At 35.3% G+C, this 27,855-nt stretch overlaps 2 protein-coding genes across 2 annotated transcripts in view; one reads left to right on the forward strand and one right to left on the reverse strand.

The window, feature by feature from the left end:
- Nucleotides 1-13,954, reverse strand: part of LOC139863591 (serine/threonine-protein kinase D6PK-like) — a 34,031-nt gene extending 20,077 nt beyond the window's left edge. The window contains exons 1-5 of the mRNA XM_071852209.1: nucleotides 13,837-13,954; nucleotides 12,894-13,023; nucleotides 12,337-12,478; nucleotides 5,785-6,761; nucleotides 4,690-5,133 (exon numbers count right to left, since the gene is read on the reverse strand). Coding sequence (XP_071708310.1) covers nucleotides 4,690-5,133; nucleotides 5,785-6,761; nucleotides 12,337-12,478; nucleotides 12,894-13,023; nucleotides 13,837-13,954 — 1,811 coding nt within the window. The remainder of the gene's footprint in view (nucleotides 1-4,689; nucleotides 5,134-5,784; nucleotides 6,762-12,336; nucleotides 12,479-12,893; nucleotides 13,024-13,836) is intronic.
- A 2,130-nt stretch (nucleotides 13,955-16,084) lies between these two features.
- Nucleotides 16,085-16,766, forward strand: LOC139863498 (oleosin 16.4 kDa-like). Its single transcript, XM_071852125.1, has one exon. The coding sequence runs from the start codon at nucleotides 16,116-16,118 to the stop codon at nucleotides 16,674-16,676; it is 561 nt and encodes a 186-aa protein (XP_071708226.1). The 5' UTR covers nucleotides 16,085-16,115; the 3' UTR covers nucleotides 16,677-16,766.
- The last annotated feature ends 11,089 nt before the right edge of the window (nucleotides 16,767-27,855 follow it).

Below are 27,855 nucleotides of genomic sequence, written 5' to 3' on the forward strand. Positions count from 1 at the left end.
TTTTCTATAAATAAAAGATAGTTAATAAAACTTATATTTTTATAAACTAAAATAAAGATAAAGAAACTTATAAAACTTAAATATTAAAAAAAATACTAAAAAAAATACTTATATTTTTGTTTTTCTTTTTATATTTTTGAATAATTAAAACGTATTTTTACAAAAGCGACTTTTAATAAAAGTAAGCTAAAAATCTTTTTTTTTTTATATTAGCGTTGCGCTTCCGGCGTTTAAGAGTGTCCCCGGCAGCGGCGCCAAAAATACTTGATGTTATGCGAGGTGTATATAAAATAGTTATTAATTTTAGCAGGAAATACTATTAAATACGATACAATTTTACACAAGATATTTATTTATTTATAGAATGGATATACTTAAACCTTGCTACAACACTTATAGGCAGTGTACCTAATCGTACAGTAGTGTAGTTTTTAGTAAGTCCGGTTCGTTCCACAGGGAAATCTTTAAACAAAGCTCAACGCTATATTAGTTTACTTTTATTAAAAATACAAATATATATATATATAAGTAATATTATTATTATAAAGGGGGGTTTTTACCGTTTAATGACCGGTTTGTCGATTTTAAGACTTTAGTCGCAGTTAAAACCTAATGTAAAATATAAAATAAATACAAGACTTAAATTAAAGCGTAAAGTAAATAACGATAATGAAATTGCGAATAATAAAAGTGCGATAAAATAAACTTACGATAATTAAAAAGTACGATAATTAAAAGTGCGATTAAATAACAATAAATAAAAGTGCGATAATTAGAAGTGCAATTAAATATAAAATAAAGGAAATTAAATATGAAATAAAAAAATTATGCTTATTTAAACTTCCGTAATCATGATGTTTGACGTGTTGATTTTAGTTTTATGCCCATGGGTTAATTGTCCTTTGTCCTGGATTATTTAATATGTCCGTCTGGTTTTTGTCCATAACAGTCCATCAGTCATAAATATAAAGTGCGAGTGTCCTCATCAAATTATTCTTATACCCGAAGTTAAATATTCCAACTAATTGGGGATTCGAATTGTAACAAGGTTTTAATACTTTGTTTAATGAATACACCAGGTTATCGACTGCGTGTAAACCAAGGTTTTACTACTTTGTTAACAATTACACCAATTACCCTTGAATGTAATTTCACCCCTGTTTTAATTATTCTAGTGGCTATTAATCCATTCCCGTGTCCGGTTAAATGAACGATTATTCGTACATATAAATACCCCGCCCATCGTGTCCGATCGAGTGTATATGGTAATTTATAGGGACGCCCAATTGTAAATCTTTATATTAACATTAACAAACTATCATTTAGTTAAACAAATATAAAGCCCATTAATAGCCCATAGTCTAATTTCCACAAGTGTCGTTCTTTTGTCCAAACCCCAATTATGGTACAAAGCCCAATTATCCAATTTTAGTAATTAGCCCAACATCATGATTACTTCGTTTTAAATAAGCATAATAATAACTTAGCTACGAGACATTAATGTAAAAAGGTTGAACATAACTTACAATGATTAAAAATAGCGTAGCGTTACACGGACAGAATTTCGACTTACACCCTTACAACATTCGCTAACATACCCTTATTATTAGAATTATAATTAAAATTAAAATAAAAATTATATATATATATATATATATATATCGTATATATGAGAGAAGAGAGAAATAGAAGATGAAATTTTGATCAGAATTCGGTTTGCTTTATAGGGATTTTTGATTTTTGGGGCTCCGCGACTCGCGGTGAATTTTGCCTTCAAACTCCGCGAGTCGCGGAGTTTGAAATTCCAGCTCACATCTTGGAGTCTTTCTCTGCCGACGGTTTTTATTATATATATAATATATATATAATTAATATAATTAATTATATATTATATTATATTTATATACATAGTTAACTTGTAATTTTTAGTCCGTTGCGTCGAGCGTTAAGAGTTGACTCTGGTCCCGGTTCCGGATTTTCGAACGTCCTTGCGTACAATTTTATATTTTGTACTTTGCGTTTTGAATCTTGTACTCTTGTAATTTCGAGACGTTTCTTATCAATAATTGGAACCTTTTTGATTGTCTTTTGTACTTTTGAGCTTTTTGGTCGTTTGCGTCTTCAATTCGTCGAATCTGTCTTTTGTCTTCACCTTTTATTATTTAAACGAATATCACTTGTAAATAGAACAAATGCAACTAAAAGCTTGTCTTTCTTGAGGAATAATGCTATGAAATATATGTTCGTTTTTAGCATTATCACATATCTCCAGCTATCAACATTGTTATCCGACTGCTCACCGTCCTTATAGTGACTTCCATTCAACCACACCATTTTGATTACAACGTCTGGAGTTGACTCACGCTCCGTGATCCGGTTTCCGTACTGGTTTCTGTTATCTCCTCCGCCATGCTCTTCCCTTCTTCTGTTATCTCCTCGACGGCCTCTTCCACCATCATTCTTTTGCCATCCAAATTTTCTGCGAGGATCATTCCTCCTGTATTGTTTGCCTGGCAACAAGTGGTTTAACTCTCCTGCTTTGATCTTTGCGATGATCTCTCTCATCAGGGATTTGCAATTATCTGTATCATGACCCCATGCTTCATGAAAATCACACCATAGTTCACTTGTTGGACCTTCTCTTTCCTCCATGGGTGCCGGCGGATTGAAAGTGGTCCGGATTGGTTCGGTGAAAAGAATCTCTTTTGGAGTTTTAGTCAGCACCATTATCAACGGATGCCTCTCTATTTGCCTTCTATTTTGATGAAAATCATTGGGATGATTGTTGCCTCTCCATCTGCCATTGGAATTGTCATTCCTCCTCTGATTTCTGTCAAAGTACCGCCCTCCGTTGTGCGGTTTGCTACTGCTGCTGCCGTCAAACTTATTCATCCCCCGCTCACCGGCTCGAACATGCTTCTGTGCAACTTCCAACGCCTGATGTAGAGTTTTTGGCAAGTCATACCTTAACGCATGAACAAGTGCACTAAACCGTCGCTGATCCAGACAAAAAATAAAACCAGATACTAGCTGAGATTCTGGACAATTAGGTATCTTCTGTGCTTCAAGTGTGTATCGCTTCATGAAATTACTCAAGGATTCATTGTGATGCATTGTGATCTCATGTGCATCAAGATGTGTCGAAGTACAGCTTCGAAAGTTTTGATACTGCATAACAAACTTAGCACGGAGGTCCAAATAACTGGTGATGCTTCTTGGCAGCAAGCTAGCAAACCATTCCCTTGCCATTTTCTGCAGCACCATTGGAAACATATGACAAGCTACCTCGTCATCCCAATGCTGCAAACTCATAGCGCCTTCAAACATGGTGAGGAAATCCTCAGGATCTGTTGTACCATCATAAACTCCAATTGCCGGTATGCCAAGATTCCTGGGCAACGAATAGTTGGCAATTCGATCAATAAAACACTGAGTGGATTCTGCCATAGCTGGTGGCTTTGTAGCTTGCTCTCCAGTAATGAGGGCGAAGAAATTATCTACAGCCACAGCACGGACGGCGGGTTGCGCTAAGCGTTGCTTATATTTTGCCGGAGCTGTCTGCTTAAAGATGTCATTTAAAAGCAACACTTCCTGCTTCTCTGACATGAACTCATCTTCGTCAATTTCATCATCAGAGTCATTATTATCATAGCTCAGGTCATTATCATCCTCAGAATCATCAATAAGACTGCCCAGCTTGTCAAGTAGCATGGATAACCTGTATTTTGATATAGATTGCCTTTTCATGATTTGCTTGTCTTTGCCATCCGCCATCTGCTGAAAAGGTATAAATGATGGACATCGCCGTGGTTGCATCAATGGTCGTCGCTCTGGATTAGTAACAAAATTTGGAAGTCTTTCTGCACTTTTGGTTGTCCTTTCTTCGATTACTGGCCTTTTCTCCGAATTAGTTGCCAAATGCTTAAGCCTTTCTGCAGTTTCAGCAACTGTTTCTTCAATCGTACCATCTAGTGGCGGAACAAGTACATCTTCAACAGTTATCATGTCGTCAGTTGATGGATTATTGACTGCTTCAAGTACAAATGGAGCTTCAGTTGTTTTTGTTCCTTTTCCGTTTCGTGTGTTCTTTGCATTAGTGGATGGCGCCATTGTTAACACCTATTTCCTTATGAGGTAAGGCTTAGTGTGTCAACACAATACTAGAAGTTATCTAGCTTTAGGAGGGCGGAGTGTTGCCGATTGATGTTTACCCTTGGGAAATAATCCCTGCAGACCCGGTTCACAAGTGTAGAAACTTGTGGGGTGGCTTAATCAATCTGTCGTCCGTAGAGCGTAAAAGTGCTAGCCGGATGACTTCTAGTGAGAGAAAGTAGAGAGAGAGAGAGAGAGAAGAGTGAAGTCTCAGCTCTCAAAGTTGTCAGAATATCTGAACTGTGTAAAATGACGACCCCAAGGGGTCTATTTATAGTGTCAGATCCACCAGATTGCTCGGGGACACGTGTCAGATGATGATACGTTCTGTTATTAGTGATCCGAAATTTATGCTGAAGGTGGCGTTCTCCGGCCAGGGCTTACGCGCTAAGCGGCCTTCAGGGCTTACGCACGACGGAGCAGCCTGTATAGCGGAGAACGCTGAACGGATAACTCCACAAAACTGTTGTTTCAAGCCTTCCTGATGCTACTTTTATGCAACCATTACGCCTTTTATGCGTATATACGATAGGATACACCATTATCCACCAATCAACCGCACTACCATGTCCTTCACCTTTTATAATTTCGGGCGCCAAATACTCGTGGGTCCCAACAAATGACATGGACCGCGCGTTTGTCGGCTCTGCGATTAGCTCTGGCAATGGGATCATTTGGTTGTATATTTCCACTTTTGGTTTTGATTTAATGAACCGGGGACTAAAACAGGATGGCTGGGGCATACAAGATGGTTCCATACAAGTGGGTTGAACACGTGAGCTGGATTTTTTCGGTTCTACGTTCGTGTTTGTGAATCTAACGAGTCGAGGTTTTACGACACATCTTAACGAAAGATCGAAATCCGTGAGCATTATGTGACCGTCTTCTCTCACTAGAACATTTTCGGGTTTTAGGTCTCTGTAAATGATCCCAAGCATATGCAAATACTCCAGAGCAAGGAGAACTTCTGCTACATAAAACCTACATAATTATCACAACTTAACTATTAACGAATGGGTCATGGGTCAAACAAGATTGGGTCAAATGAGTAATTGGGTTAATTAGAAACATTTTTTTTTGTCAAAAACATGCATAATTTTAAAACACATGTGGAACAATTGGGTCATGGGTCAAATACGAATGGGTCGAATGAGTAATTGGGTTTATTAGATACATTTTTTTGGTCAGAATCCTGCATATTTTTGAAATTTTAACAGTGTGCTAAATGTGATTGTAAGTATAAATATACTAATATACATATACATTTGTTTAATAATAAGCTTACTTTATGAACCAAACGATTTAAGAGGCTTTTTGCGATTAAAATACACATTCGGGACGTTTCCACCCCTCTGACCAATTTGACCCATATTGTTCATAGCTACATTTTTCTTTTTAACCCGTTAAACCCATTTCAATTACCACAAACAATCAACGTATAGCACAAATACTCAATGATAATTAATATGTTCCAATGAAATGACTTCACTAGTTTTTTATGCATAAAAAATACTCACTGTGTCACTTGGTGACTATTTCGACCCATTTTCATCCGTTAAAGATCAAACAAAACCCATACCAATCCGTTCATATGTAAACAAGTCATAAACGAATGCACAAAAAAACACTAACCTGGCAGCGGGCTCAGGAAAAAACCTTCCGGGTTGTTTTAGGCGAAAAGCATGCAAATCGCCACCGGGGCAATACTCCATCACCAAACACGACAGGTTCTCAGTGTCAAAATGGGCATACAAAGTAGGCAAAAACGGGTGATCCAAATATTTCAATATTTCTCGTTCTGTTTGCGCCCTCAAGAGCTTATTCCTGCTTGCTAACATCGCTTTATCCATTACTTTCATCGCAAAATACGTTCGTGTACCAATCAATTCACAAAGATAAACACTTCCTATATCTCCAACTCCCAACTGTTTCAACTGTCTAAAATGTGCCATTTCTAACAACCCCGACTCGTTTTTCGATCTCACTACTTGAATAGCTTCCCATCTCGTGTCGTTTTGCTTATGCGGTTTGTAAACTGCACTATTGTAACTACTCCAACTATCATTATCACTATAATCACTCCCGGTACTTGTCCTATATATACTACTCGTCTTGTTGCTTTCGAGATAGTCAAACGGTTGACTAATTTGACTATTTTCAATATCCTTTTCGTATGTACTTGCAAATTCACTAACTTCAGTGCTGAAACTTTCTTTCGCTTCAGTAAAATGCGTATTCGAACATAAACTGTTCCGTGGGCTCGGGTGGAATCTAATCCGGTTACTGGTTTGACCGAGGGCTACTTTGGGTCCAACTAATGGCAGTTTGACCATATCAGGATCCGAATAATCTTTTGGATAATCAAAAGTGGTTTTGTATGAACGTTTCGAACTGTCACTTGACGTTTCTGCTAACAAATGGGATGAAGATGAGGACTCTTCAGGTTTTGATAGTTTCGACGAGAGTGAATTCGGTTGTCGGTTTTTAGCAGTTCGATTAAACCCTAACACAATTGCAGAGTTATGGCTAGTTAACAATGATCCAACCCCATCAATAATAGAATCAATCCAAAAGGATTCAACCACAATTGAATCAAACAAAAGCACCACCTACAGCAAAAAGAAATGAAATTTTCTTGAAAATTTAATCTAAATATTATCACTGTCACTATGTATATATAGCCAACAATTCATGAAACAAACCCTTGATAGTTGAACTACATTGCAAGATTTATGAATGTAAATAAGAAATAAAGAACCAATCAGAACGTTAAAGTGTTAAATTCACGTAATAGTGAGAACATAAACACGAATTCAAGAATTAAAAGTGTTCCGTCAAAGATTCCAAATTTCAAAGAAAATGATGAATTTAAAATGCAAACATTCCAAATTTAAGAGAAAATAATGAATTTAAAATGCATACCTGATTAATAATTCATAACTGCATAAAGAATGTGAGAGTAAATAATTGATCTCGGTTTAACCGTTTAGGATCTGATCAAAACAATTTCAAGATCAAGAATTATTTTTTTATGAAAATTAGCCGAATCATTTTTGGGGAAATTTTGTGGGTTTTGTTTTTGGAGGTAAAAAGAATGTAGGTTTTAATTTGGGGTTTATACTTGTCCCTGTTCAATGTTGCACCACCAAACTTTATTAAACTCTAATTTGACCCCCCAAAGTTATAGATATTTTTTGCAACTTGATTCTTAGTTGATATTTTTCCATCTCCTGTGAAGTTATAAAGTGATTATCATTAATAAATGTAACTTGATAGTATCAATCACGAAATTTATTACTTCAACAAATAAAAAATTAAATAAAGTCTTATAGTTCGAGTAATTTATCTAAAAGCAACTTTATTACGTTAAAACTTTGTCTAAAATTACGTCATCCCTGCTCTTTAGTATTTTTTCTTTTGCGAAAATACACAAATTAGATAAACTAGATCTAAAAGATCTAGTTGCTGGGACACAAACAAGGGGGACTAATTGGTGACGAGCCTCCCTCAAAACTCAAGTCTCAAGTGTATTATATGCTCAGACAATAATAAATTAATTGGTCCAACTCCATAAGTATCATATACTCCACATTTGATTTACTTTGAAAATTTGTTTTATATTATTATCACATGGAACAACTAAACTTAGAATAAGAGTTACGTAATGTATGGCAATTGACGACTTTACAAGTGATGTAAGCATTTTATTAATCTTTAACGATTTTCATTGCACATAATAACTGTTATATACTTATATTTGCGTTTCAATTATATACGGAGGAGTATTGTAAAAATTACTTATTATTTTAAATCGTATGTTAGTACTTTTTACGAATGAAAAATCAAATAGCTTGATCTCTTCAAGAATTGATACTTCATGACCGGGACGCAGGTAGAACATTATATATGCATTAAAGATCATTAGCTAGATATAGGATGTACGTTGAAGTGGTAAATAAGCAGGTCGGGTGGATGTTTAATGGCTCAAAAAAGATTTAATATTTCATATGGGTTCGGCTAATCCAAACATCCATTTTTGTGTTACAACACAAGGGATTAAGTTTTTAAATCATTTAAAACCGAGCCCACATAGAAGAAATATATTTCCTCCGTTCCATATTAATAGTCTAGTGTTTTATTTTGAGATGTCTCAAATTAATAGTCTATTTTCATAAATAGAAAAGTTTAAGAAGCTTAAGTTATATTTTATGCCCTTAATGTAAACAGAAAATACAATACTTTTATGATATTTCCTTAAACTGTGTGTTTTTTTGTCTATGAACTATTAATATGGGACGGAGGGAGTAATTAAAATGGCGATTGCTCAAAAATTTTACAAACCTTTACCATTTTACACTACAGCAAATTTATTAATTAGTAACGCATAAATGTACACACTTTTAAAAAGTGTGTACTTATTTGTTAAATTTCTCACACTTGTAAATGTATGCTAATGTATTACATTTATAAGTGTAGAATATTGTCATATTTTCACACATAAAAGTGTAGGAAAAAAATTCACACTAATTTGTGTATATAATCATAAATATAACCACACTTAAGAGTGTTAAATTTATTTTATCGCACTTGATTTGTTCACGCTCGAGCCTTGTGTGAAGAAATGAGGTGTAACAAATTTACTCACATTTTTAAATATGATTAAATTTGTCTATGTACACATTAATAAATATGAACATATATTTTCTATAATTTTATGTGTGAAAATTAAATAATATTCTATACAATTATAAGTGTGAAGAATTTGACAAAAATTTACACTTTGTTAAAAGTGTGTCATGCGTGAACAATAGATAAATTTGTTGTAGTGTTAATTATATATTTTTATACGAACTCCGATTTATTGATTTAAAAACTCAAACGTTTTTAAAAATCAAAGACTACAAGGGTCAAGGTCCCTCCCCGACCTTGAAATCCCTCCCCGAACTTGAAAAGCTCCGTCCTCGACAACGAGTTCTTTGTCAATGATTTTCACATTAAATAATATATTAATCAATGTATTCAGTATAATACAATTATACATACACATTACGTACGACCATATTGTAGGTAAATATGTATATACGAAACTGAAACATATAGATTACACAAACATAATATTCATATAACGATCATGTAATCATAACAAGAACGAAAAGATAGAACGATCTAACCGAATCGAAGGTTGAACCGGGCTTGTGTTTGACACAATTCCCTTAAACAGATTCTTCGTCTGTTCCCAGGGTACACCGGTTCGAAGCAGCGTACTGCCGAACTTGAACACTTGCCTGATAGATAATCGAACTGAGAGACCTTTGTTGCTTTTGAGAGAATGGAAGTTATACATGCATATGATTAGTTATATGCAAGTATGTGTTGGTTTTTCTTATGTGTATTTGTTGTGTTACACAAAGTCTTAAGGCACATATTTATAATGGAAGCTCAATCATTTAGTTTCCAACAACTTCCAATTTGGAATTATCTTAAAAGCCTTATAGAATTTGCACTAAATGCACAACTTTGAGACTCGATATCTCATTCACCTTTATCCCGTTTTGGACACACTTTAGTTCGTTGTAAAGCCCTCGTTAGTGGCTACAAAAATCATTTTTATCATCATTAATATTGACTACTCATCATATATTAATTAGTGTCCAATGTTGGTGAAAACACACTTTTAACCAATTTTTCCAACAATCCCCCACATGAATGGAGATCGATCTCAGAAACAGCAATCTTCCGATTAATTTCAGCGGTTGAATCTTGCATACGATAAGTAGGTGTTACCCTTTGAACTTTCGCTTGTGAAAACGCACTTAGTCTACTGGCTCTGAGTAGACGGCGATGTCTTTGAACTCGTCTGCCGTTTGTGTAGGCGACAATACGCTTCACACAAGACTCTCCCTGACAATGTCAAGTCCTCATAGTTATGTTCGTTATGGTCATGAACATTAGCCTGGTTCCGTGAGAGCTTATCAAGTATTGTGCCCCAACAATACCATTCGAAGCGACCCCACTTCTCTCTCACATAGGTGATTCACCACAGCGTGGCTACTGATTAACCACGTATGGTTATCTGGTTCAATCATTAAAAGCCATAGGCTTATCCTCTTACTTGTCACTTTTAGGAATGGACTAGGAAGTCTACTCTTAATTAGTAAACTCCCTTTAAAAAGGTGTAGGGGATGCTAGTTTAGTCATTATCTTCCCCACAGTGACCGTCGCCAGTTCATACAAGTAGGTTGTCCTATTGAACTCAGATCTTGGGATCTCCAGTCAACTGAGTTAGGTTTTCCTTCATATAAACTTAGCCTTTCTTGGGCTTCAGTCCCATTCCCACACACGACTCATATACTAACTCTCTGCTTAAGCCTTTTGTCAGCGGATCCGCAACATTATCCTTTGACTGTACATAGTCAATAATGATAATTTCTCTAGAGATTAGTTGTCGTACTTTATTATGTCCACGTCAATCTTACCATTACACATTCTAATATGAGCTCTACCAATCACCGATTGGCTATTACAACGTATACATATGGCCGACACCGGCTTAGGCCATCTTGGTATATTCTCAATGAATTGACGTAGCCATTCTCCTTTTCACCAGCTTTATCTAAAGCGATGAATTCTGATTCCATCATGGATCTAGCAACAACCGCTTGTTTAAACGATTTCCACGATATAGCAGCACCTTTAAGTGTGAATACATACGCACTTGTTGCTCTGGAATCATCTTATCAGATATCCAATTTGCCTCAGAGTGTCCCTCGATCACTGAAGGATATCTGTCACTGAATTAACCTAATCATACAACTCTAATGAGATGTAGTTGGATTACTCTTGTATATACTTAGCTTTCTTACAGCATATGCTAAGTCGGATAGAGTACAACTCATTAGAGATACATTAGAACGCGTTATCATAAACCTTGTTCTTGATAGAAAACGCAAGACACCCCCACATTTACAAGCTATTGTGTTCATTTTACACAACCAACTAGGGTTACCTTATCAGCTTCCCCCACATGTCTTGCAACTTGTTATCATAATCATATATATCTAATATGACTTTAATCAATCAAGCGTTCAAATGCTCACACATAAGATTTGCATCTTTTGTGATCCATCTTTTAGCACATTTGAGCAATTCTTAGTCATATTCTAGGTTTGACCTAGAGACGTCGAATTTAAAAAACTTAATAAAGTTCTCGTACTTAAATTATATTTTCACAACTGAATTCTGATTAGGTAATTCAAATCTTAAGATAATAATGATATAATAAAGATTGACATCTTTATATAATAATTATCTTCAATATCATAATTCACATAACATGCGAATAATTCACATTATTAATGATGTTCACAATATACCAAATCCTTATATTACTGAATGAAATCGATTTTGTCTTTACATATATTCAACACAGTGAAATATTAGTTGTTAATTGATCTCTGCAGATGATCATCATTAACAAATCTAAGTCTAGCATTCCATAGACTTTATGTCCAAAGCATTAGAATAATTGACGAATCATTCATATTCTCTATAGCTTTTCTCACAAGAAATGTAATATCATATCTCTTGTATCATGACAAAATGGATTTCACATACATAAACACCGTCTTAAATATCCAATTTAAAAGGGTCTCAAATATTATGTATATCTTTTATACATTCAGTTTTAGTTCCTCTGTAAGCATAATGTGTATGCCATTTATCGAGAAAGATTCTTTAATTATACTAGTTCCTATTGAACTAGCTCATTAGGTGTGTCTCATCTTGAACACCTTCATCGTCTATCCTAGACGAACTTCCACGTTCATTTGTAATGTATGGAAATACATTTTCAAAAATTGAAACGTTTCCCGATTCTACTATCGAATCTTCGTGTATATCCGAAATCTTGGATTCATGCACAAGGAAGCGATAAACACTACTGTGTTTAGCACATCCGATAAATATGCAGTCAACCGTCTTTTATGCTATCTTTTGTGCCTTAGGTAGTGGAACAACTACCTTTACTAGGCACCCCCACACTTTGAGGTACTCATAAGATGATTTCCTTTTCCACCATAACTCGTATGGGGTATCATCCCTTTTCCTTTGGGGCATCTTATTTAAAAGATAGTTTGCCGATAGGATGACATCCCCCCACATTGACTGGCTTACACCAGAACTCACCAATATGGCATTCACAATTTCTTTCAAAGTTCTATTCTTTCGTTCAATAGTCTCATTCGATCGAGGTAAGTAAGGTGCAGTGAATTCGTATCTAAAGCCATTTTGTGAACAAAATTCAGCAAAAGGTGCAGTGAATTCGTATCTAAAGCCATTTTGTGAACAAAATTCAGCAAAAGGAGCGACACATTTCGTTCAAGTTGATTCTCAACTTCGTTTTTATAAGCAATAAACAAATCTATTGCTTCATCTTTACTTTTCAAAAATAAAAATAACAATACTTCGTCTATTATTGATAAACGAAATAACGTATTTGTTTCCATTCATCGTTAGAATGGATCTCAAATCACACACATGAGTGTGGATCATACCAAGGGTTCCGGTTATTCGTTCAACCGATAAGAAAGATGATCTTGTTAATTTGGCTTCACACAATTTTCACATTTATTGGGCATAACCCTTATGAACATACATTCCACTTTTGGTCAACATGACCTTTTGAACATTATTCAACAACAACCAGGACATCAGATTCTTACGAATCTCATGAACATACAAACAGATTGATCAATGTAAGTTCCTTTGCAGAGTTCATTTTCGCAAAAATAATCTCATTTCCATTAATATCATCAATGGCAGACTCATGATAACACACACATGACGGATAACCCTGGTATAAGTTCACCATTCCTTAATGTTAGAACAAACCAAGTTAACTTCAGAGATCATCTGAAATTTGAACTAAACTAAACTGTTTCAACGAAACAAGTTGTTTTAGTTGCTAAGTTGTTAACAAAACAACAAGTACTACATGAACTGAACTAATTTGAGTTTTCAACCCAAATAAAAGTTTCATTTTGCCGTGAACAAACTGAGTTAAACTAAAATGTTTCAACTCAACTAGGTTAAACCAATTAGGTTTCAACCAAAAAGGTAAACCGAGCAGGTTCAACCTAAACAAGTAACCCAAATAAGTTTAAACCCAACCGGGTAAACAAAATAGGTTTCGACCCAAACAAGTAAACCAAACAGGTTTAAACTCAAACGGGTAACCAAACAGGTATCACCTTAAAACCGTTTCAACTCAAACGGGTAAACCGAACATGTTAAAACCAAAAGATTTATACTAAACGATTAAACTAAATCGTTTCAATAAAACCGGTTAAACCAAACATGTTTAAGCCCAACTGTTAAACAAACAAGTTTAAATCCAGTTTAATAACAGTCTAAAACTGTCCGAATACTATCCCGAAGACAGTCTATAACCAGTGTCGAATACTGTCTGGAAACATATCGAAATACAGTTCGAAAATAGTCCGAAAACGGTCCGAAGACTGTTCGAATACACGTTATAGAACGATCGACTTGCGCACAAGTAATCTGAATGATTCCAAACCTGAACCGTGCTCACAATTTGAGCATCATGTTAAGTCAAGAACCTCGCAAGATTCAACGTGGTCAGATAAAAGAACATCTTTTATTACCAACGCATCAAGTTCACACCTGTGAACTTCTCAGGTCTTTCAGCCTGAGTAAGTACCGCATTAGGAAGCGGTGCAACAATCAAGCTAGTCAGAGTGGTCCAAACAATCCGAATATTGTGCTGGAAATACTTTAGCATTTGTGTAAAAAACCAGTCCAAAAAGTTGTCTCGGTAACAGTCTAGAGTTATCGCGAGAACTATCTGAAAACAGCTCACCGTTTTCAGTACCAAAAACAGGTTTCAATAATACAACGGAATAAGAATCTGTAATCAAAAGTTGCTTACAAATCATGTATCGTACATGTGTGATTATAATATGATCAGTTCATGAACCAATTATATAAATAATTACCCGATAACCATTAAGTGTTGGAAGCAATTATTATATATAATCGTTAATCGAAATGCACATGTTAAGGCAACAGAGTATAGCAACTAAATATATTATAACATCAGTTTATATGAGACCAACATGTCTCTTATTTAGAATTATGTATACAACATTAAATTCCTATTCCAATAAACATGATTATTGTATCATAAATAATCGTAAAGTCATGATAACTGATATTAATAATATCCTTATCCATAAAGCAAATAAACCAATTAAATAACACAAATATATGTGGTCATGCCATACGTAGTGTGCTCCAATGATCAAGTCAACAAAGAAATGCAAACAATTTTTTTAATCGATATATTATAACCACTCCATATGTGTATTATAATATGATAAAGGTTATTATAACCACTCCATATATGTATTATATATTTCAAGGTTATCTATAATAATCGGATATTAGACAAATCTTAACCAACTACCCATATATTATATAAATCGAAGTATATTATATCAACAATTTACACAAAAATTCTGGTTTATGATTTTATCACAATACAGCACTATGCTCTATATAATATTAAAATATGAGCAATATGTTTTACCTAATTAAATTTGGCAACAATGGCCTACAAGAACTTTACGCATAAACAATTAGATATATTTATTATATCTAAATAGTAGGACTAGTATATTGTGAAGCATCTTCTATTATGCAGTATCTATCTATTCGGGTCAAAATTTAACCCGAGAATGTCCACCAAATAAAATCCTAAGACCCTGCCATTACACTATATTTCGTTCACCGGCCAGTTCGCTAAACATTTATGATTTTATAGTGCTATTGGTGGCAACTTCAAATTCAATAATTTCATATACTCCGTATTACTTGTAAGAGACAGTAGGTAATTAGTTAATAAATTCATTAATTTATAAACATCAAATAAGCAATTGACATTGCAAGCACCAAAGTAAATCTGTTTATAATCAGTTTCGTGTTTAGAACAAGGATCTGTTTAAGTTTGTAGGTAATTATGTATATACGAAACTGAAACATATAGATTACACAAACATAATATTCATATAACGATCATGTAATCATAACAAGAACGAAAAGATAGAACGATCTAACCGAATCGAAGGTTGAACCGGGCTTGTGTTTGACACAATTCCCTTAAACAGATTCTTCGTCTGTTCCCAGGGTACACCGGTTCGAAGCAGCGTACTGCCGAACTTGAACACTTGCCTGATAGATAATCGAACTGAGAGACCTTTGTTGCTTTTGAGAGAATGGAACTTATACATGCATATGATTAGTTATATGCAAGTATGTGTTGGTTTTTCTTATGTGTATTTGTTGTGTTACACAAAGTCTTAAGGCACATATTTATAATGGAAGCTCAATCATTTAGTTTCCAACAACTTTCAATTTGGAATTATCTTAAAAGCCTTATAGAATTTGCACTAAATGCACAACTTTGAGACTCGATATCTCATTCACCTTTATCCCGTTTTGGACACACTTTAGTTCGTTGTAAAGCCCTCGTTAGTGGCTACAAAAATCATTTTTATCATCATTAATATTGACTACTCATCATATATTAATTAGTGTCCAATGTTGGTGAAAACACACTTTTAACCAATTTTTCCAACACATATGACCAACATTGATCGTATTTTTTTATGTACCCTGTTAACTAATTACCAATCCATCCATTCATCACTTAGAAGAAAAAATGGGATTCCTTTTATCGTAAGAAAGGCCATGAAACTTGTGCATCATGCAAGTCTTACTTCATCCACGTCATCATATACGTGTCATCACCTTACATCCACCTCTTCACTTCTTCCTCTTTATTAACTGCACCAACTCATTATTCAATCTCTCAACTTTCACACCGAACTCTTTTTTATCTCTACAAAAATCTCATATACTTCTACCAAGCTGTGACGTCATCAATGGCTACTCACCTCTCTCACGAACGTTACCCACACCAGGTTCAAGTCCACACCATCGGTCAGCCACACGGCAGGTTCGACCAACACGGTGGCGAAAACAAGTCACACTACTACAATCAACAAGGACCGTCAAAGAGCAAAGTCTTGGCCATTATGGCCTTGTTGCCTATTGGTGGAGCCCTACTTGGTCTAGCCGGGATAACATTGGCCGGGACCATGATAGGGCTTGCAGTTGCGACCCCAGTTTTTATAATTTTCAGCCCGATTATTGTCCCTGCTATCCTGGCCATTGGATTAGCGGTGGCCGGTTTCTTGGCATCGGGGACATTCGGGCTGACTGGATTAAGTTCTTTGTCATTTTTGGTGAATAGTTTGAGGCAGTTGACCGGGACTGTGCCCGGGGAAGTTGACTCGGCTAAAAGAAGGTTGCAAGATTTGGTTGACTACACCGGGCAGAAGACTAAGGATGTTGGTCAGACAATTCAGGATAAGGCTCATGACATCGGGCCCGAGGGTCAAGTTCATGGTGGTGCTAAAGAAGGACGCGGTACAAGGACTTGAGTGGTTCTTGTTGAAATATATGGTCGGGTCCTTGTTAATGTTTTGACTTGAGTATGAGTCGTGGTTTTTTTTTTCTAATTTGTATTTTGATTTTGATGGTAAAATAGAGTAATGTACTTATGAAGTTTTAATGGTATTATGAATCTGAGTATCTTTATGTGAATTTTATATTTAGTTGGTGTGTTATTAGGTATTTTTATTTTTATCTTTAGTTGGCGTGTTATTAGGTATTTTTATTTTATCATGTTCGCATTAAACTTGGTTTGCAATTGGACTAGTTTTAACTCATCGTCACCACCATTAAGCAACGATGATAACCACCAACAAACGATGAGTTGACATCGTTGAAGACGGTTGACGCCCACGCTGCGTCACCGATTACACACAGAGAAAAATGTTGATGTCAGGCACACGGGGTGGTTGTTTCTGATTGGTTGACTGTTTTAACCGTTTGACTAAAATGTGTTTTTTTTTATTTCCGAAAATAATTATTCATCCTACTATATATACACACAATATATTTATATATTCGTCTGAACTCGATAACAATGAACTCGATAACAATCTTCGCTCAGTAACAATTTTCGATCATACTTTCACTCAATCCAAAATACACACAAAAATGTTTAACTCGAATCGTCCCAAAAATTCTTCACACAATATATTTATATATTCGTCTGAGCTCGGTAACAATCTTTGATCATACTTTAACTCAATTCAAAATACACACAACAATGGTTAACTTGAACAGTCCCAAAAATTCTTCAAACACGGACGATGAAGATGATTATTTGAATTACGGTAATTATCTAAGTGGGAGAGGGACTGAAATGTCCCGTTCTTATTGATTAAAAACGTTCCATATTAATTGATTTCGTTGCGAGGTTTTGACCTCTATATGAGACGTTTTTCAAAGACTGCATTCATTTTTAAAACAAACCATAACCTTTATTTCATAAATAAAGGTTTAAAAAGCTTTACGTAGATTATCAAATAATGATAATCTAAAATATCCTGTTTACACACGACCATTACATAATGGTTTACAATACAAATATGTTACATCGAAATTAGTTTCTTGAATGCAGTTTTTACACAATATCATACAAACATGGACTCCAAATCTTGTCCTTATTTTAGTATGCAACAGCGGAAGCTCTTAGTATTCACCTGAGAATAAACATGCTTTAAACGTCAACAAAAATGTTGGTGAGTTATAGGTTTAACCTATATATATCAAATCGTAACAATAGACCACAAGATTTCATATTTTAATACACATCCCATACATAGAGATAAAAATCATTCATATGATGAACACCTGGTAACCGACATTAACAAGATGCATATATAAGAATATCCCCATCATTCCGGGACACCCTTCGGATATGATATAAATTTCGAAGTACTAAAGCATCCGGTACTTTGGATGGGGTTTGTTAGGCCCAATAGATCTATCTTTAGGATTCGCGTCAATTAGGGTGTCTGTTCCCTAATTCTTAGATTACCAGACTTAATAAAAAAGGGCATATTCGATTTCGATATTTCAACCATAGAATGTAGTTTCACGTACTTGTGTCTATTTTGTAAATCATTTATAAAACCTGCATGTATTCTCATCCCAAAAATATTAGATTTTAAAAGTGGGACTATAACTCACTTTCACAGATTTTTTACTTCGTCGGGAAGTAAGACTTGGCCACTGGTTGATTCACGAACCTATAACAATATATACATATATATCAAAGTATGTTCAAAATATATTTACAACACTTTTAATATATTTTGATGTTTTAAGTTTATTAAGTCAGCTGTCCTCGTTAGTAACCTACAACTAGTTGTCCACAGTTAGATGTACAGAAATAAATCGATAAATATTATCTTGAATCAATCCACGACCCAGTGTATACGTATCTCAGTATTGATCACAACTCAAACTATATATATTTTGGAATCAACCTCAACCCTGTATAGCTAACTCCAACATTCACATATAGAGTGTCTATGGTTGTTCCGAAATATATATAGATGTGTCGAAATGATAGGTCGAAACATTGTATACGTGTCTATGGTATCTCAAGATTACATAATATACAATACAAATTGATTAAGTTATGGTTGGAATAGATTTGTTACCAATTTTCACGTAGCTAAAATGAGAAAAATTATCCAATCTTGTTTTACCCATAACTTCTTCATTTTAAATCCGTTTTGAGTGAATCAAATTGCTATGGTTTCATATTGAACTCTATTTTATGAATCTAAACATAAAAAGTATAGGTTTATAGTCGGAAAAATAAGTTACAAGTCGTTTTTGTAAAGGTAGTCATTTCAGTCGAAAGAACGACGTCTAGATGACCATTTTAGAAAACATACTTCCACTTTGAGTTTAACCATAATTTTTGGATATAGTTTCATGTTCATAATAAAAATCATTTTTCCAGAATAACAACTTTTAAATCAAAGTTTATCATAGTTTTTTTAATTAACTAACCCAAAACAGCCCGCGGTGTTACTATGAAGGCGTAAATCCGGTTTTACGGTGTTTTTCGTGTTTCCAGGTTTTAAATCATTAAGTTAGCATATCATATAGATATAGAACATGTGTTTAGTTGATTTTAAAAGTCAAGTTAGAAGGATTAACTTTTATTTGCGAACAAGTTTAGAATTAACTAAACTATGTTCTAGTGATTACAAGTTTAAACCTTCGAATAAGATAGCTTTATATGTATGAATCGAATGATGTTATGAACATCATTACTACCTCAAGTTCCTTGGATAAACCTACTGGAAATGAGAAAAATAGATCTAGCTTCAAAGGATCCTTGGATGGCTTGAAAGTTCTTGAAGCAGAATCATGACACGAAAACAATTTCAAGTAAGATTTCCACTCGAAATAAGATTGTTATAGTTATAGAAATTGAATTAAAGTTTGAATATGATTATTACCTTGTATTAGAAAGATAACCTGCTGTAAGTAACAAAGGTTTCTTGATCTTGGATGATTACTTGGAATGGATTTAGAAAACTTGGAAGTAAACTTGCAATCTTGGAAGTATTCTTGATTTTATGAAACTAGAACTTTTGGAATTTATGAAGAACGCTTAGAACTTGAAGATAGAACTTGAGAGAGATTAATTAGATGAAGAAAATTGAAGAATTAAAGTGTTTGTAGGTGTTTTTGGTCGTTGGTGTATGGATTAGATATAAAGGATATGTAATTTTGTTTTCATGTAAATAAGTCATGAATGATTACTCATATTTTTGTAATTTTATGAGATATTTCATGCTAGTTGCCAAATGATGGTTCCCACATGTGTTAGGTGACTCACATGGGCTGCTAAGAGCTGATCATTGGAGTGTATATACCAATAGTACATACATCTAAAAGCTGTGTATTGTACGAGTACGAATACGGGTGCATACGAGTAGAATTGTTGATGAAACTGAACGAGGATGTAATTGTAAGCATTTTTGTTAAGTAGAAGTATTTTGATAAGTGTATTGAAGTCTTTCAAAAGTGTATGAATACATATTAAAACACTACATGTATATACATTTTAACTGAGTCGTTAAGTCATCGTTAGTCGTTACATGTAAACGTTGTTTTGAAACCTTTAGGTTAACGATCTTGTTGAATGTTGTTAACCCATTGTTTATTATAACAAATGAGATGTTAAATTGTTATATTATCATGATATTATGATATATAATATATCTTAGTATGATATATATACAGTTAAATGTCGTTACAACGATAATCGTTACATATATGTCTCGTTTCGAAATCATTAAGTTAGTAGTCTTATTTTTACATATGTATTTCATTGTTAATACACTTAATAATATATTTACTTATCATTTAACATAATTAACCAAGTGTATCAATATCTTAATATGATTCATATGTACCTAGTAAGACGTTGTTATAACGATAATCGTTATATATATCGTTTTCGAGTTTCTTAAATTAATAGTCTCATTTTTATGTATATAACTCATTGTTAAAATACCTAATAAGATACATACTTATAATAAAATCATGTTAACTATATATATAACCATATATATGTCATCGTATAGTTTTTACAAGTTTTAACGTTCGTGAATCACCGGTCAACTTGGGTGGTCAATTGTCTATATGAAACCTATTTTAATTAATCAAGTCTTAATAAGTTTGATTGCTTAACATGTTGGAAACACTTAATCATGTAAATAACAATTTCATTTAATATATATATAAACATGGAAAAGTTCGGGTCACTACAGTACCTACCCGTTAAATAAATTTCGTCCCGAAATTTTAAGCAGTTGGAGGTGTTGACGTATCTTCTGGAAATAAGTGCGGGTATTTCTTCTTTATCTGATCTTCTCATTCCTAGGTGAACTCGGGTCCTCTACGAGCATTCCATCGAACCTTAACAATTGGTATCTTGTTTTGCTTAAGTCTTTTAACCTCACGATCCATTATTTCGACGGGTTCTTCGATAAATTGAAGTTTTTCGTTGATTTAGATTTCATCTAATGGAATAGTGAGATCTTCTTTAGCAAAATATTTCTTCAAATTCGAGACGTGGAAAGTGTTATGTACAGCCGCGATTTGTTGAGGTAACTCAAGTCGGTAAGCTACTGGTCCGACACGATCAATAATCTTGAATGGTCCAATATACCTTGGATTTAATTTCCCTCGTTTACCAAATCGAACAACGTCTTTTCAAGGTGCAACTTTAAGCATGACCATCTCTCCAATTTCAAATTCTATATCTTTTCTTTTACTGTCCGCGTAGCTCTTTTGTCGACTCTGGGCGGTTTTCAATCTTTGTTGAATTTGGATGATTTTCTCGGTAGTTTCTTGTATTATCTCCGGACCCGTAATCTGTCTATCCCCCACTTCACTCCAACAAATCGGAGACCTGCACTTTTTTCCATAAAGTTCTTCAAACGGCGCCATCTCAATGCTTGAATGGTAGCTGTTGTTGTAGAAAAATTCTGCTAACGGTAGATGTCGATCCCAACTGTTTCCGAAATCAATAACACAAGCTCGTAGCATGTCTTCAAGCGTTTGTATCATCCTTTTACTCTGCCCATAAGTTTGTGGATGATAGGCAGTACTCATGTCTAGACGAGTTCCCAATGCTTGCTGTAATGTCTGCCAGAATCTTGAAATAAATCTGCCATCCCTATCAGAGATAATAGAGATTGGTATTCCATGTCTGGAGACGACTTCCTTCAAATACAGTCGTGCTAACTTCTCCATCTTGTCATCTTCTCTTATTAGCAGGAAGTGTGCTGACTTGGTGAGACGATCAACTATTACCCAAATAGTATGATAACCACTTGCAGTCCTTGGCAATTTAGTAATGAAATCCATGGTAATGTTTTTCCATTTCCATTCCGGGATTTCAGGTTGTTGTAGTAGACCTGATGGTTTCTGATGTTCAGCTTTGACCTTAGAACACGTCAAACATTCTCCTACATATTTAGCAATATCGGCTTTCATACCTGGCCACCAAAAATGTTTCTTAAGATCCTTGTACATCTTCCCCGTTCCAGGATGTATTGAGTATCTGGTTTTATGAGCTTCTCTAAGTACCATTTCTCTCATATCTCCAAATTTTGGTACCCAAATTCTTTCAGCCCTATACCAGGTTCCGTCTTCCCGAATATTAAGATGCTTCTCCGATCCTTTGGGTATTTCATCCTTTAAATTTCCCTCTTTTAAAACTCCTTATTGCACCTCCTTTATTTGAGTAGTAAGGTTAGTGTGAATCATTATATTCATAGATTTTACTCGAATGGGTTCTCTGTCCTTCCTGCTCAAGGCGTCGGCTACCACATTTGCCTTCCCCGGGTGGTAACGAATCTCAAAGTTGTAATCATTAAACAATTCAATCCACCTACGCTGCCTCATATTCAGTTGTTTCTGATTAAATATGTGTTGAAGACTTTTGTGGTCGGTATATATAATACTTTTGACCCCATATAAGTAGTGCCTCCAAGTCTTTAATGCAAAAACAACCGCGCCTAATTCCAAATCATGCGTCATATAATTTTATTCGTGAATCTTCAATTGTCTAGACGCATAAGCAATCACCTTTGTTCGTTGCATTAATACACAACCGAAACCTTGCTTTGATGCATCACAATAAATCACAAAATCATCATTCCCTTCAGGCAATGACAATATAGGTGCCGTAGTTAGCTTTTTCTTCAATAACTGGAACGCTTTCTCTTGTTCATCCTTCCATTCAAATTTCTTCCCTTTATGCGTTAATGCAGTCAAGGGTTTTGCTATTCTGGAAAAGTCTTGGATGAACCTTCTGTAGTAACCAGCTAGTCCTAAAAACTGGCGTATGTGTTTCGGAGTTTTCGGGGTTTCCCACTTTTCAACAGTTTCTATCTTTGCCGGATCCACCTTAATACCTTCTTTGTTCACTATGTGACCGAGGAATTGAACTTCTTCCAACCAAAATGCACACTTTGAAAACTTAGCGTACAATTCTTCCTTCCTCAATACTTCTAACACCTTTCTCAAATGTTCACCGTGTTCTTGGTCATTCTTTGAGTAAATAAGTATGTCATCAATGAAAATAATGACAAACTTGTCAAGGTATGGTCCACACACTCGGTTCATAAGGTCCATGAACACAGCTGGTGCGTTAGTCAATCCAAACGGCATAACCATAAACTCGTAATGACCATAACACGTCCTAAAAGCAGTCTTTGGAATATCATCTTCTTTCACCCGCATTTGATAATACCCGGAACGTAAGTCAATCTTTGAATAAACAGACGAGCCTTGTAGTTGATCAAATAAGTCGTCGATTCTCGGAAGTGGGTAGCGGTTCTTGATGGTAAGTTTGTTTAACTCTCGGTAGTCGATACACAACCTGAATGTACCATCTTTCTTCTTGACAAACAAAACAGGAGCTCCCCACGGTGATGTGCTTGGTCGAATGAAATCACGTTCTAAAAGTTCTTGTAATTGACTTTGCAGTTCTTTCATCTCGCTGGGTGCGAGTCTGTAAGGAGCACGAGCTATTGGTGCAGCTCCTGGTACAAGATCTATTTGAAATTCAACGGATCGATGTGGGGGTAATCCCGGTAATTCTTTCAGAAATACATCGGGAAATTCTTTTGCGATGGGAACATCATTGATGCTCTTTTCTTCAGTTTGTACTTTCTCGACGTGTGCTAGAACAGCATAGCAACCTTTTCTTATTAGTTTTTGTGCCTTCAAATTACTAATAAGATGTAGCTTCGTGTTGCCCTTTTCTCCGTACACCATTAAGGGTTTTCCTTTTTCTCGTATAATGCGAATTGCATTTTTGTAACAAACAATCTCTGCTTTCACTTCTTTCAACCAGTCCATACCGATTATCACATCAAAACTCCCTAACTCTACTGGTATCAAGTCAATCTTAAATGTTTCGCTAACCAGTTTAATTTCTCGATTCCGACATATATTATCTGCTGAAATTAATTTACCATTTGCTAATTCGAGTAAAAATTTACTATCCAAAGGCGTCAATGGGCAACTTAATTTAGCATAAAAATCTCTACTCATATAGCTTCTATCCACACCCGAATCAAATAAAACGTAAGCAGATTTATTGTCAATAAGAAACGTACCCGTAACAAGCTCCGGGTCTTCCTGTGCCTCTGCCTCATTAATATTGAAAACTCTTCCGCGGCCTTGTCCATTCGTGTTCTCCTGGTTCGGCCAATTTCTAATAATGTGGCCCGGTTTTCCACATTTATAACAAACTACATTGGCATAACTTGCTCCGACACTACTTGCTCCGCCATTACTCGTTCCGACACCATTTGTTCCTTTTGTTCTGTTAACCCCTGTCCGTAGACCTCACACTTCGCCGCGCTATGACCATTTCTTTTACACTTGTTGCAAAATTTGGTGCAGAACCCCGAGTGATACTTTTCACACCTTTGGCATAGCTGCTTCTGATTGTTGTTGTTGTTGCGGTTATTATTGTTGTTGGGATGATTGTTGTAGTTGCTGTTGATGTTGCGATTGTTGGGATAGTTGTTGCGATTATTGTTGTAATTGATGTTGTTGTTGTATTGGTGATTCTTATCACCGTTTTCCTCCCACTTTCTTTTGACTTGCTTCACATTGGCCTCTTCAGCAGTCTGTTCTTTAATTCTTTCTTCAATCTGGTTCACTAGTTTGTGAGCCATTCTACATGCCTGTTGTATGGAGGCGGGCTCATGTGTACTAATATCTTCTTGGATTCTTTCCGGTAATCCTTTCACAAACGCGTCGATATTCTCTTCCTCATCTTCGAACGCTCCCGGACACAATAGGCACAATTCTGTGAATCGTCTTTCGTACGTGGTAATATCAAATCCTTGGGTTCGTAACCCTCTAAGTTCTGTCTTGAGTTTATTGACCTCGGTTCTGGGACGGTACTTCTCGTTCATCAAGTGCTTGAATGCTGACCACAGTAGTGCGTACGCATCATCTTGTCCCACTTGCTCTAGATAGGTATTCCACCATGTTAACGCAGAACCTGTGAAGGTATGCGTAGCGTACTTCACTTTGTCCTCTTCAGTACACTTACTTATGGCAAACACCGATTCGACCTTCTCGGTCCACCGTTTCAATCCGATCGGTCCTTCGGTTCCATCAAATTCCAAAGGTTTGCAGGCAGTGAATTCTTTATAGGTGCATCCTACACGATTTCCTGTACTGCTAGATCCAAGGTTATTGTTGGTATGTAGCGCAGCCTTTACTGCGGCTATGTTTGAAGCTAGAAAAGTACGGAATTCCTCTTCATTCATATTCACGGTGTGTCGAGTAGTCGGTGCCATTTCCTTCAAAATAGTTAAATGGAACAAGTTAATCATACAGAATATTAAGAGTAGTTAATAGTATTTCGTAGCATAATATGAACTCATTTATAAAAGCTTTTTCTTCATATTAGCGTTTTATAAGTTTAAATTTGGGTAGTACCTACCCGTTAAGTTCATACTTAGTAGCTAATATACAATTCAACTACTACAATTCTATATGAAAAACTGATTATAATAATATTTCGCGTTCAAACTTTTATACTATATTTTACAAACTTACAACACCGCTTATTTTACATAAAGCATGAAATATAGCACACAATAACTTTAATACAAGATAGTTGTGAAGATAATTCTAGCTAGTACACAAGTCGTTCAGCAAAGGCAATAAAGACACGTAATTCATACGTCCAGAAACAATGCATGCATTCTGGTTTTACTAGGACTACTTCCCATCCTTGGTCTTGTGGAACATAACCGTTATGGCAGTTGATAAGACAGCGTGTTGTAATGTCGTCAAAGGGATGAGGGTTACGTAATGACCAACAGTCTCGTAATAACCTAAAAACCTCATTTCTTACCCCAATTACCGAATCCGTCACTTGTGGGAACGTTTTGTTTAATAGTTGTAGCCCGATGTTCTTTTTCTCACTTTGGTGAGAAGCGAACATTACTAACCCGTAAGCATAACATGCTTCTTTATGTTGCATGTTAGCCGCTTTTTCTAAATCATGAAGTCCTATATTCGGATACGTTGAGTTAAAATAATTTCTTAACCCGTTGCGTAAAATAGCATTTGGGTTCCCCGCAATATATGCGTCAAAGTAAACACAGCGTAACTTATGGGTTTCCCAATGTGATATCCCCCATCTTTCAAACGAAAGCCTTTTATAAACCAAGGCATTCTTGGAACGTTCTTCGAATGTCTTACAAACTGATTTTTCCATAAATAGTTGTGCCGAGGAATTCTGATCGACTCTAGACAAGATTTCATCAATCATGTCTCCGGGTAAGTCTTCTAAAATATTGGGTTGTCTATCCATTTTGTGTTTTTATACTGTAAAATAGACAAGAGTTAGATTCATAAAAGATACTTATTAATACAAGCAATTTTTACATATATCGTAAAGCATAAGCACACTATATTACATATATTACACCGCACAAATACAACTATCTTATTCCGACTCACTCGTTTCTTCTTTTTCGAACTTGGTTCTTTTTGCTAAGTTTTTAGGGATATATGATTTTCCCCTAATACGAGCCGTCGTTTTCCACATTGGTCTAGAAAAACCTGGTGGTTTAGAGGTTCCCGGGTTATTGTTACAACTTAAGAAATACGGGTGTTGACGATACATATAAAGTTCATCGGGGTTGGAATCAGATTTCTCTATTTTTATGCCCTTTCCCTTATTGTTCTCTTTTGCCTTTTTAAATTCAGTTGGGGTAATTTCTATAACATCATCGGAATCCTCGTCGGGATCCGATTCATCGGAGAATTGGTAATCCTCCCAATACTTTGCTTCCTTGGCGAAAACACCATTGACCATAATTAACTTTGGTCGGTTGGTTGAGGATTTTCTTCTACTTAACCGTTTTATTATTTCCCCCACTGGTTCTATTTCTTCTTCCGGTTCCGATTCTTCTTCCGGTTCCGATTCTTCTTCCGGTTCCGACTCTTCTTCCGGTTCCTCTTCGGGAACTTGTGAATCAGTCCACGAATCATTCCAATTTACATTTGACTCTTCATTATTATTAGGTGAGTCAATGGGACTTGTTCTAGAGGTAGACATCTATCACATAATATCAAACGCGTTTAGAGATTAATATATCACATAATATTCACATGTTAAAAATATATAGTTTCCAACAAAAATTGTTAAGCAATCATTTTTCAAGTAAACACGGTCGAAGTCCAGACTCACTAATGCATCCTAACAAACTCGATAAGACACACTAATGCAAAATTCTGGTTCTCTAAGACCAACGCTCGGATACCAACTGAAATGTCCCGTTCTTATTGATTAAAAACGTTCCATATTAATTGATTTCGTTGCGAGGTTTTGACCTCTATATGAGACGTTTTTCAAAGACTGCATTTATTTTTAAAACAAACCATAACCTTTATTTCATAAATAAAGGTTTAAAAAGCTTTACGTAGATTATCAAATAATGATAATCTAAAATATCATGTTTACACACGACCATTACATAATGGTTTACAATACAAATATGTTACCTCGAAATTAGTTTCTTGAATGCAGTTTTTACACAATATCATACAAACATGGACTCCAAATCTTGTCCTTATTTTAGTATGCAACAGCGGAAGCTCTTAGTATTCACCTGAGAATAAACATGCTTT

Source organism: Rutidosis leptorrhynchoides, chromosome 8, assembly GCF_046630445.1.
Source record: "Rutidosis leptorrhynchoides isolate AG116_Rl617_1_P2 chromosome 8, CSIRO_AGI_Rlap_v1, whole genome shotgun sequence".
Lineage (NCBI taxonomy): Eukaryota > Viridiplantae > Streptophyta > Magnoliopsida > Asterales > Asteraceae > Rutidosis > Rutidosis leptorrhynchoides.

Bases quoted from the DNA above. Each gene is read 5' to 3' on its own strand.
- LOC139863498 (XM_071852125.1), top strand. From the start codon at position 16,116: ATGGCTACTCACCTCTCTCACGAACGTTACCCACACCAGGTTCAAGTC.